The sequence below is a fragment of the Taudactylus pleione genome, unplaced genomic scaffold, assembly GCF_031769625.1.
Source record: "Taudactylus pleione unplaced genomic scaffold, aTauple2 ptg000120l, whole genome shotgun sequence".
Taxonomy (NCBI): domain Eukaryota; kingdom Metazoa; phylum Chordata; class Amphibia; order Anura; family Myobatrachidae; genus Taudactylus; species Taudactylus pleione.
In genome coordinates this window covers 7,208,956-7,220,983 of record NW_028284522.1, presented here as the reverse complement: position 1 = coordinate 7,220,983, position 12,028 = coordinate 7,208,956, and the positions used below count along the sequence as shown (strand labels likewise).

General features: G+C 44.8%; 1 protein-coding gene across 3 annotated transcripts in view; it reads left to right on the top strand.

The window, feature by feature from the left end:
- The window catches only part of HLTF (helicase like transcription factor), a 121,945-nt gene that overhangs the window by 27,104 nt on the left and 82,813 nt on the right, over positions 1-12,028 (top strand). For all 3 annotated transcript variants that reach the window (XM_088472050.1, XM_088472049.1, XM_088472048.1), the window contains 4 exons: positions 5,534-5,608; positions 7,169-7,360; positions 8,043-8,138; positions 8,235-8,316. In XM_088472050.1, the coding sequence (XP_088328176.1) occupies positions 5,534-5,608; positions 7,169-7,360; positions 8,043-8,138; positions 8,235-8,316 (445 nt within the window). The remainder of the gene's footprint in view (positions 1-5,533; positions 5,609-7,168; positions 7,361-8,042; positions 8,139-8,234; positions 8,317-12,028) is intronic.

Below are 12,028 nucleotides of genomic sequence, written 5' to 3'. Positions count from 1 at the left end.
CAGTAAGTGTATGTGCTGACACATAAGTGGTCAGCACATACTTCCGGGGGACCACCCTGTAGTTTCTCCAGTGACTGTGTCTGCTGGCCCCTTCTCGATGTAGTTGCACTGCTGCAGCCTGACAGTGAGAGCCGGGAGGCAGGAACAAGAACCTCCCCGACTGTCACTGGTATATGCATAGAGCACAGTGGCGGCCCTAGTGCTGCACAATTGTAACAGCCCGGGGGTCAGATGGCACCCTGCCCCCCGGCCCAGCCCGCCACTGCTTGGCCCTATGACTAAACTGTTCATCATCAGATGGTAGAAATTAATGTGACCTTTCAGCAGCAGACATTTTTCAAGTGGATGTCTTGGTTTGAAGACGCCAGGATGAGAGATTTTTATACCTTTTCCGTTATGGATATAGCGGACCAGCACATCTGCTTCGTCGGTTTTGAAAATAATTGTTGAATTTTAATAACTTGGTCTGTTTCAAATGCAGTGGACATATAGGAGGATCTTGATCTGCTATTTCAAATGCAAAGGGCTCAAGTGCTAGATACTTGGCACCTGATGCTGAGTTAAATGTACACCTGCTTGCAGATCCGACCTTGCAAGTTTTTACACTGTTACCTGTGCCCTGCCTGATTTCAAAAAGCTAAAATGTGTCCTGCCTTTATGGAGGTGTCCCACCGATTACAGCCTGACCCCCAGTGCTACGTCTTTCCCTGTCCCCATCTTGCCGGCCGCAATGTCCCGTGGGGGGTCAAAGTTGTAAGTAGCAGTCAGCTGAGGGTGAGTAGATGGTGTGTGCACGCGCACATGCACAGCATCTATTCACCTTGTGGGATGAGCTTGGGGACAGCCCAGCATCTCCGAGAGTGCTGGGCACGCCCCCTAGTCACACCCCCTTTTCGCCTTTGGCGAGTGCTAATGTGCTCTGCTACTTGATTGACACCCTGCTAGAATGATCACTACACTGTGCATGCTCCTGAACCTAGCGTATACAATTGCGGGTGATGCACAGTCGTACACATTTCAAGCGCAATTTTCACTTGTAACTGAAGAGGCGCTGTAACAGTGCATTGACACTTAGGCAAAGTCCAGTGAGGGTATGCCGATGCAGCTAGGCAGAGTTTTTCGTAAATACACCTGGAAACAGATGTGTCATTTGTACCAAGCTTAGGCTTGTGCACGTTCGTCATGATGATGAGTAGCAAGCCGAGCGTACTTATAAGTGCAGGCAGAACACTGTGATGTGCAAAGTGGACAAGCCATTTAGGTGCTCTATGGATTATTTCACATCAACTGATAGCAGTTTTCAATTATAATATTATTGTAGGTTTCACAAAGTTGATTTCACTTCACATCCATCAAAGCTGACTTCAATAATAATAAATCTATTGTTCAGAATCTAATGGGCTTTAATTTGATATACCACAGAACTAGGTGTGATGGAGTTAAGGTCATGGATATACAAATATGAAAAGCAATGCTCAGACCAAACATGACTTACATTTTTACAAATTCTTCTGTTCATTTCTTGATGTTTTAGTATTAACCATTGATATTTCAACTTTAAATTTGAAATGGTTATCTTATATTTTTAGAACTGTTTTGATGCAACATTAAAATAAGTGTCTATAATGTACTGTGTTATTAGAAGGTAGAAGTGATACACATACTGTTTGTGTGTGCGCCGCTCATCGGAATGTTACATTAAAGATAAGAGGAGCAAATCAAAAGTTAAGAGTAAAAGAAATTTCAATTTGTCCCTTACTGTTACAGTTCGTTTATTCTAAACCTCTTTTCTACCAAAATCCCGGGTCCAGCTCGGTACACTGAACACGTGTTTCAAGCCATGTTACAGCAGCTTGAACCCTGTTTACACCGCAGGCTGGACCCAGGATATTACTGAGGCTTACCTCTGCGTTTGGAGCTTACATAATCTCAAAGCGCCCAGAAATGCAGCTCTCCTTATGCTGTGAACGGGACCCGGGTCAGATTTCCACTGAGCCTTACTCAGGTCTTACCCGCATAAAACTGTGCTCGAGACCCGGGAAGACATGCCGGATCAGCCAACCCGGGATTTGTTTCTTAGGAGCCTTTTCCACTGAGCCGTGACACTGGTTGACATGGCAATAACCCATGTTTTTGTGGCGGTGGGAAAAGGGTTTTGCTAATTTCTATGTGACCAGAACTGCTGTAGAGATAAAGCCTAAGATCTTTCTTAAACCCTTGGGGGATTGTGAATCCTTTTTTGTTTTGGAAATAGTTGTGCTTATGAATGAGGAAAGATACTCAGGGGGAGATGTATGAAGGGGTGTTAGGTGCTTCAATGCATTATAGGCGCTGCTCTACCTAGTAGAGCGCAGATGAGTAGTCGGAAGTTATGAACGGTCAGTGGCACTGAATATTCTGACAACTGCAGCTGTTGTTGCCGTTCTCGCATAGCACTGTTCCTGGCTGTCTATTCTGACAATCAGGGATTGTGCATACAAAAAAGAACGTTTTTTTTTTTATTTTCCCAAACAGTCGTAAATCCATCCATCCGATGCAGAAAGCGGGAGAGTGCAATTCGCCAGAGAGGTGAGCTACCACTCTCCCTCTTTGGCAAATGATTGATTCATACATGCAGTTGGATATTGGCCCTTCTTCACCTCGATAATGGGTGAAAGAGGACCATGCATTTTTTTTTTTTTTTTTTTACATTAATATTAAGTATTTTTTATTGAAAATATTTTTCAATTGAACAATACAATAGAATAATAAAACTAACAACAAAAAACTCACAATAATTATCAAACATCAAAATCGTAAAGCATAGCCGTCCAGCGAATATAGAACACCTAATATAAATAACATATTCGCAAACTGCAGACCATAGCAGAAAAAAAGAAAAACATTTACAACAAAAATAAACATATAAGTATATGAAAAAAGAGAATAATATACTCAGTACAGAATAGTATCAATATAATCCAGTACAGAATATACAATCTATTTTACAATACAATATATTTTACACTAGAGCATTAACACTTAAATGTTAGGTCACCATAATGTAGAAACCGCCATTCCCAATATGCATTACATAACCATATATAAACAACATTGAGCAAGAGCCAACCATAGTCTGACTCCCAATCAATAAACATAACACAAAATTTAGATTCTAGGTCAAGTATGCTGATCCGATGGCAGCTTAGCCTATGTAGATTGTAACCATCTATGCCAAACTCGGTCAAACTTAGATTCGGCTTTACGAGTAGTATATAAATACTGCTGATGAGATATTGTGGTATTAACTAGAGCAACCCACGTTTGAAACTCAGGACCTGTAATAGCTATACATACTTTGGCCAAGGTACATAAATTAAGAATGTATTGTCTAGTGTACCTATGAAAAACATCCTCGGCCAAAGTACCAAGAGTACAAATTGCTGGAGTAAAAGCAGATTGGGGTATATTTGATGATGCAATCACTCCCAGAAACTGTGCACCTTTGGACAGGACCAAAGAAGATGCCAAAGGGTCCCTTGAGAACACCCACATTTAGGACAAATATCAGCACGCCCCCCAAATTAAAGGAGACGTACAGGGGTGAGCTACATCCTATGTAGTAGAAATAATTGAATTTGCTGGAATCTAATAGCTGCCTTGGACTCTGTTGGACTACCAAGGACCAGAGACGAGTATTCATCACACATTGGGCCAAGCTACACATCTCTCTTTGTTTAAGACTTGGAAGGTTAGATGAATGGTGAGCATTCATAATAAAAGAGTGAAGACATGAGAGAGCTCTACGAGCGTTTAGGGACAATAGGGAGGGCCATGCATTTAACATATGTTAGCAACATCTTCATACATCTCCTCCTAGGTTATAAAAACAGTACATTATATGTACATTTTTTTATTTATATATTCACTTTTGTGGGGTCTGTTTTATACTGCATTACTTGTTTGACATGGTTTTTGTCATCCGATAATATGCCTCTCATTTATATAAAAATGTTTTAAGCTGAGTACACACTAGACGACATGTTGCCAGATCTGACGGCTTGTGCCGGCATATCGTCCATGTAGGCAAGTATCGTGCGGTATCAAACGACCACACAATATGTTGTTCATCACATTGTGCGTCGGCCGGGTACACACAACGTCCAGTGTGTACCTGGCATTAGAATGTGCCATTAGCGTCCCATCCAAATGCTGACAGGTTCTTCCCAGGTGATTGTTGAACTCCGTAATACCCCTTTTACACCGACTGAAATATCCCGGGTTGATGCATGTGAGCGCGCATAATCCCGGAAATTTAGTCTGTATGAACAGATCAACCCGGGTCCAGAGACCCGGGGATCCGACCCTGCTCCATTGCAGGGTTGAGCGCGGGTTGTTCCCGTGTCACCCTGCAATGTAAACCGCTCGGCTCACGATGACCCGGGTCGCGCTGCATGCCGCCTGATTGGCTGGCTTCAGTTGTGCTTGGAGATGACATCATCTCCAAGCGGCCACTGCAAGCAGCGCCTGCCCGAGCGGCACGAAGTAGAGCATCCCACCTGCTCTCCCTGCCTCCGGACCGCTGCAGGATAAGGTAAGTAGGTTGCCGGAGAGGGGAGGGAAGGGAAAAAGCGCTGGTCACCTTCGCCGGGCAGCCGGGTCAGTGCTGACCCGGGTCAGGTGTGAATGGTGCCGGCTCGGGGATAGCCTGGGTCAGAGCCGCAGTGTAAAAGGGGATTGATCCGGGTTGGAAACGTGTTCCAAATCCCGGGTCAGACCCGGGGATTTTGGTGTAAAAGGGGTATAAGTTGCTGTGTTGTGCTATCAAAGTATAGTACAGTATGGTAATTAATGAACTGCTGGGGAGTCACATGATTACTACAGGCAAATATTTTTTATGCATTAAACATTGTTTCAATAAATTGTTCTGAAGTTTTTATTTACACATTGAGAATACCTCTAAAGAAGAATTCCACACAAAACTGAAAATTTTATTTTTGTGTGGAATATCAGATTGTATATACCAAAGGTTTATTTACCTGGTTCAGGTGTTCATGTTTCTTAACAGGAGCCCAGATACTCTGCATGTAGCTAATGTTGTTCTTTTGTCTCCTACACGCTTCTGCTGGTAGCATGTTGGCAGTGCACAAAACACTTTCTAACTGATAAAAGACCAGGTTGACAGGAGCAAGAAAAGTCCAACAAAGTCTCACTCCTGGCAATCTGGGTTTTTTCCCTGCTGAATCCCATCTAAGGAAACTTTTGGCATGTAGTATAACTTCTAATAGTTGACTGAAAAATGAATTCTTATCTCAAGGTGGAAGATTGCTTTAACATTAGAGCAGTCTTGTGCAGCCGTGGCTCAAAAGCTGATGAACCATATGTACCAACAGAACCTGACTGATCAGGTGAAGCCTGGTCTACAAATACATATGAATATTTTATTCTGCAATGCTCCTTTAATGTTACTAAAGTAGCATTTTACATGGTGGCTTTCCAATCACTCAAACGTGTGAATATTTTTCTATTCTCTCCTTATGTGCTAATTTATTAGTTGAAGACTGAATTTGATAAATTATTTGAAGATCTTAAAGAGGATGACAAAACACGAGAGTTAGAACCTGCACAGGTAAGATTTGCTGGCTTTATATCGTGTGTAAATTGTCCATGTACTGTCACTTTACTGCATGTTACATCATTTAAAGTGGATCTGTCACTAGATCCCTTTTTATTTGAGAGCGCATTTTATGCAGCACGCTATGCTGTCTCCTCCAGCCTGCACTGCAGGAAAATAGGATTATCGTTACTCGCTGTTAAATCGGTGACTCTGAATCCATCTCGGGGACACTGCTACTTTGGGGTGTAGAGGGTGCCATTGGAGAAGTAGGCACATTTTCAAACTTAACTTGAAACCGCCAATAACTCCTCAGTTGAAAACTAAACAAGCCCAGCAGAGAGAAGAAAATCATGTTCAACTAGAAGAGAAAACCAACACATAACAGAAGGATGGGAACGCAGTGTTCCCCAGATGGATTCAGAGAAATGGATTTGGTACTCGCCAATCCTATCTTCTCTTCATACTGTCTGGGGAACACTGCCAACTTGGGAATTTCTCCATGTAGTCACAAAGGGGAGGGTCGTTTAGCATCAACAGTATGCAGAGCTTTGCGCCATTGCTGTCTTCTGTGTCACCAAATACATTGAACCTAAAGTACTTAGTGAAAGTTTGAATGGTGTACCAGATAGCTGCTCCACTGATAGCTGCGCCGTACAGGAGGCCCCAAACAAGTAGGAATGAGCCCGATTTGATGTTTTTTCCACAGACTTTACCTTGCAGCTCAATCTCCGCTAATTGAATAGCTACGGTGTGAAGAGCACCACAGCTGCTTCAGCTGTGCTCTGTAATAAAAGCTTGCCCAAAGGAAGCGCTGCCTCTTACAAAGTCTGGCACAATAACATGGGGCCTAGCAGGTACACCTGAACTTTATGGCCAACATGGAGACTGCAGTTCTTAACAGGTGTCTCCCTGGAATGCTTCCCCAGAGACCAGAGGACTCTGTAACCGGGATGAAGCACAAGGTGCAACGTGACAATCTTGTTGGAGAGACGGGCCATCGTAATAACAACCATGGTCCCCAGGCCATTGATGAGCTCGGATAGCAGTGGTACCTGATTTGTGCCTTAGGCTCCAGAAATTGACCGAGACACACAAAGTAGAGAGCCCTGTTAACAAGTGCTGCTGTCAGACGTGATCAAAGTATGAGCAAGTTTTATACAAAATAAAAAAATGTGACCTAGCTGGGTACAAATTTAAAACTGAGGAGTTACTGCCTATTTTAGATGGTTGGGATATAGAGGGGAGGAGTTTTGTGTCAGACAAGTTAAGTGTGAAGATTTCTCCAATGGCACCCTCTATACCCCAAGGTAGCAGTGTCCCCCAGATGGGATGAAAGAGAAAGCGGTTTAAAGTGCAGGAATCTAGCTCACAGCGAGCATAGTGTAGTCAGTCAGCTCAACTAGAAACTGATCCAGGCTGACAGAGTATAGTGCTCCATGCAGAAGTGGCTTCCTCTGCCCATTACAGCTTGGCTGGAGGAAGCCTGCATAGAAGAGTCCAGAAAATGTAAACAATTACTTCATTTATTCATGTGTCTCTGTAGTTCAATTCCTTGCCACTTAATCTTTGTAGGCTGTGGGAACCCTGTTGCTTCTTCATCAGAAGCAGGCACTGGCGTGGATGGTTTCACGTGAGAACGGTGAGGAACTGCCACCATTTTGGGAAGAGAGGAGTAACCTTTACTACAACACACTGACAAACTTTGCAGAGAAAGAGAAGCCAGAGACCATAAGAGGAGGCATTCTAGCAGATGATATGGGTCTGGTATGTATTCTTGAGTTCTGTACAACTGTTCGATTTCTTTTTGGTGTGTTTTTTTAGAGCCTAAAGTGAAATATTGCAACTGTATTTTATTTGTAATTTTTGGGTCAACTTTACCTCCTACCCCCTTGTTCCCCATCTCCTCTCTTGCTGATTGACCATCATTTTTGGTCAACAATGTTCCTTTTCCCCTTCCTCACCCCAAATTTGAAAAAGATAACTGTACCTTGTGGTCCAACTAAGACCCTAAAACACTGCTGCTATTACCAACACACACACACACACACACACATACACACACACACAAAAAAAATATCATCCAGTAGGACACTGTATCGCAGCTGATTACATATCCTCTAGGTTGACGGCAGTATGCATGAGGTGGCATCAAATTGGTTGCCGCCATGTGTGTGAAAAGGATAGAGTAGATTCAGAAAAAGGAAGAGCAGAGAGGTATCTGTACCTGAAGGGGCACAAAGGTTGAATATTTATTTCTGTCATGTGCACCTGAAGAGTTCTGGTGAGTATAATTATAGTTAAATTACTGTCGTTGTTTCCAATGTTAGCCCAAAGCTCCTTTTGTAAACTTTTACATCTCACTGTTTTTATCCACTATATTTTTCAAATTGTTTATACAATGTGTATGTAATATATATTATAATGTTTTTGTTTTATACAATTTTAGGGAAAGACACTTTCAGTTATTTCTTTAATTCTGACTAACTTTCATGATGGACAACCTTTTCCAACCGTGCAAGTCAAAAAGGATATGATAAAGCAGGTGAGTTTTGTACTTCATACAGAAGAAGTTTATGGGTGGGCACTTGGTCAGTTTTTTATGTTATACATTATATTAAACTTCCCCATTTGTTTCCAGAAAACTTCTTTAGCTGAAAAATCCCTGCCATGTAATGCAAGTAAATTGTCAAGCCGCAAACAGTCACAAAGACAAACCAAAGGTAAGTTTAGCATACTTGAAATATGCAAAAAACGTGCAATTCACTATTGTGTGTGTATACAAGTATAAAAGTATTGTAACATTGGTATATGGCAGTGGTTCCCAAACTCTCCTCAAGGCATCCAAACAGTCCAGGTTTTAAGGATATCCATGCTAGGGCACAGATTGTTAAATCAAATTGACTGAGGTACTAATTAAACCAGCTGTGCTCAGGCATGGATTTCCTAAAAACCTGACTGTCACGACCGGCTGTATGGAATCCCCTACTGAGGGGTGCAAGCTGAGGTTCAGGGCTAGAGGAAGTCTGAGACGTGGAGCCTGTACACATGGTCTCCTCATCCACGAGTACCAGTCCATTGACAAGACCTGACCAAAGGTATGGAGTCTAACCAGCCAGGAGGTGTTCTCCAGTGACCCTTCCAAGCGGGATATGGGTTTAGCTGCACCCAGCTGGCAGGTCGCGGCCCTTTGGTCAGGTAACTGGTACTCCTGGGAATAGAGAGCCTTGCTACCCGTGGCCATAGAGGATACTTCTACCCCCACCAATGCCGCAACACCGGCATCCACTCTACAGATTTCTTCATAATTCCACCTCTAGGCTACAAATATATATTACGCTATCGGCTGTTAGCACATGCTTGGTGCAGTGACCATGCATGCATAGTAAGGATACTGGGTCTGAACCAGGAAGTAAAAGGATTGCATTTTCTAAAGCAGATATTAATCATCTCACTTTGAATATAAAAATAAGAGTTATGGTAGACTTACCTTTTGTTAACTTCTTCTTCGAGGTCCATAGGATCCACAGGGATAACCATGGGGTGTAGGTGGTTGGAGCTAACAGGGCACCAAACATTCAAAAGCTTTATCTCCCAGAATGCACTGGTCCTCCCCCACATATACCCCAGCTAAAGGCAGACAGTTTTGTGAACAAGCTCAAGGAAGGAGCAGGAAAGATGAGAAGGAAGAACAGTATACACGAGAAACACTCTCACAGAAGTTGAGGGAATCAGTGACCAACAGGAAAATGACCAATGAAGCCAGGTGCGTCAGGGTGGGTGCCCTGTGGATCCTATGGACTTCCGAAGAAAAAAAAAAGTTAACAAAGGCAAGTCTACCATAACAGGAGAGCGCTGCTAAGTCAAATACCCTTTGGGCAGAGGAGATAGCAAGGAGGAAAAGCGCCTTTGCCGTCAGCCACTTGAGGTCTACTGAGTCTAGAGGTTCAAACGGAGGAGCCTGTAAAGTCCGGAGAACAAAGGAGAAATCCCACATGGGGCCACCGGAGGGACAAAAGGAGGTTAACACCCTGAAGGAAAGTTCTAACATCAGGCAGGTGAGCGATCCTTTGCTGGAACCAGTGCAGAAACCTGAACTCTAAGGGAGGCCAGGCAAAGGCCAAGTTCTAACCCAGCCGGGAGAAAGGTAAACACCCAGGAAACCCTAAAAACAGTAGGGTCATAGCCTCTGGGGGAGCACAATTGAAATTAAGAGTGCCAAACTCTAATAGATGCGGGCTGAGGAAGGCTTACGTGCCTGAGCATTGTCTGGACTACAGAGCAAGAGAAACCCTTGGCTTGAAGAGGGATGACTCAAGAGCCACGCCGTCAAAAACAGACCAGGTAGGCCTGGGTGCAGGCAAGGGCCCTGCGCTAATAGATCCGGCAAGGGAAGAAGTGGAAAACGAGTGTCTCTGGAGAGCCAATGGAAAAGGCTGGAGCGATCAGTATCATCATGCCACCTTCTTGCTTGACTTTTCGTAGAATCCTCGGGAGGAGGGAGATCGGAGGAAAGTGGTATGCGAGATTGAAGTCCCACCGCATTGCCAGACCGTCCACGAAGGCGGCTGAGGGGTCTCTGGTCCTGGACCCGTAACAGGGGACCTTGTGGTTGTGTTGTGAGGCCTACATCAGGTAGGCCCCATTTGTCCACCAGGAGTTGAAAGACAGCCAGGAGGAGAGCCCATTCTCCGGCATATGCATCCAGACGGCTTACGAAGTCCGCTTCCCATTTGAGGACTCCGGGAATTAACACTGCCAAGATTGCCAGGAGATGATGGTCACGCCAGAACAGGATGTGTGCTTCTTCCCGCATGGCTGCCTGACTTCGCGTGCCTCCCTGATGGTTGAGGTAGGCTGCCACAGTCGCGTTGTCGGACTGGATTTGGACCGGCCTGCCTCGGAGGAGATCTCGCACCAGCATGAGTGCTCTGTACTCTGCTTAAAGCTCCAGAATGTTTATGGGCAGGTGACTTTCCTGGGTTGTCCACCGTCCCTGAAAGGTATGATGACCGGTGACCATGCCTCATCCAAGAAGGCTGGCATCTGTAGTGAGAAGCTTCCAATTTGGAATCCAGAAGTGGACGACCCTTGTCCAGATGGGATGTCTGCAGCCACCATGAGAGGGGAAAGCCAGACCTGTGGAGGATTGTCTGGGACCGGAGCAGATGATACTGCCTGTTCCACTGGGAGAGAATCAGTTGTTGAAGGGGCTTGGAGTGGAACTGAGCGTACTCCACCAGATCGAAGGTGGATACCATGCACCCCAGGACCTGCAATGCTGAGTGAATGGATACCCTTCGATTGTGAAGCAAGTTGCGCAAGTACAGTTTTGAAATTTTGTCTGCTGGCAGAAGGATCCTTTGTATTCGAGAATCCAGGAGTGCACCCAGCTGTACCATCCCCTGTGTGGGAGAGGGGGAGGACTTTCTCCAATTGATGAGCTTGCAGGCAGGCAATGGTCAGCTGGAGATTGTGTTGTAAAACAGCAGGTGAATGTGACAAAATTAAGAGGTCGTCTATGTATGGCAGAATTCTGACTCCCTGACGACTGAGGTGGGCCACCATGATTGTCATTGTTTTGGTAAAGACCTGAGAGGCCGTTGACAGACCAAAGGGCAGTGCCCGAAACTGGTAATGTTGCTGGAGGACTGCAAACCATAGGTGGGTTGAAGTAATAGGCACATGCAGGTATGCATCCTGAATGTCCAGAGAAGCCATAAAATCCCCAGGCTCCAATGCCAAGACAACTGATCGTAGAGTTACCATGCAAAACTTTGGCACTCTCTTAAATTTGTTGAGGGATTTGAGGTTCAGAATAGGCCGATAAGACCCGTTGGGCTTCTGAACCAAAAAAAAAGAAGAGTGGAATAAAAATCCGTTCCTTGCTGAGCCAAAGAAACCGATATTAATCACAGCAGGGAGTGAATTGCTTCCTGGAGGGCCAGGGTCTTGAAGGGGGACCTGTACAAAAAAATTGCTGGGGAGGGTGTACCCCTGAGAGACCACTTCTTGGACCCAGGCGTCTATTGTTGTTTGACGCCCGGAATCGGCAAACCAAAGAATTTGACCTCCCATCCTGGGATCCCCCAGGAGGAGGCCGACCCATAAGGCGGAGTGTTTGTTGGCAGACTTGGAAGCTGGACGTCTGGCAGACCAAGGCTACTTTGATCCCGGATTGGCGATCTTGTGAGAACTAGGCTGCCTGGGAAAGGACTATCCTTTTGCCTTACCGTGGGGGAGAAAGGACCAAAAGGAGAACGGCCTAGGCTTAGGGGCAGCTGCTGATGGCAGAAAGGCAGATTTTGAATCTGCCACGGTAGCCACAATTTTGTCCAGCTCTGCGCCGAACAGTAAGTTTCTAGAGAAAGGTAAGGATTCGAGGGCCTTCATGGAATTCGTGTCCGCTTTCAAGGATCGTAGCCAAAGGTCCCA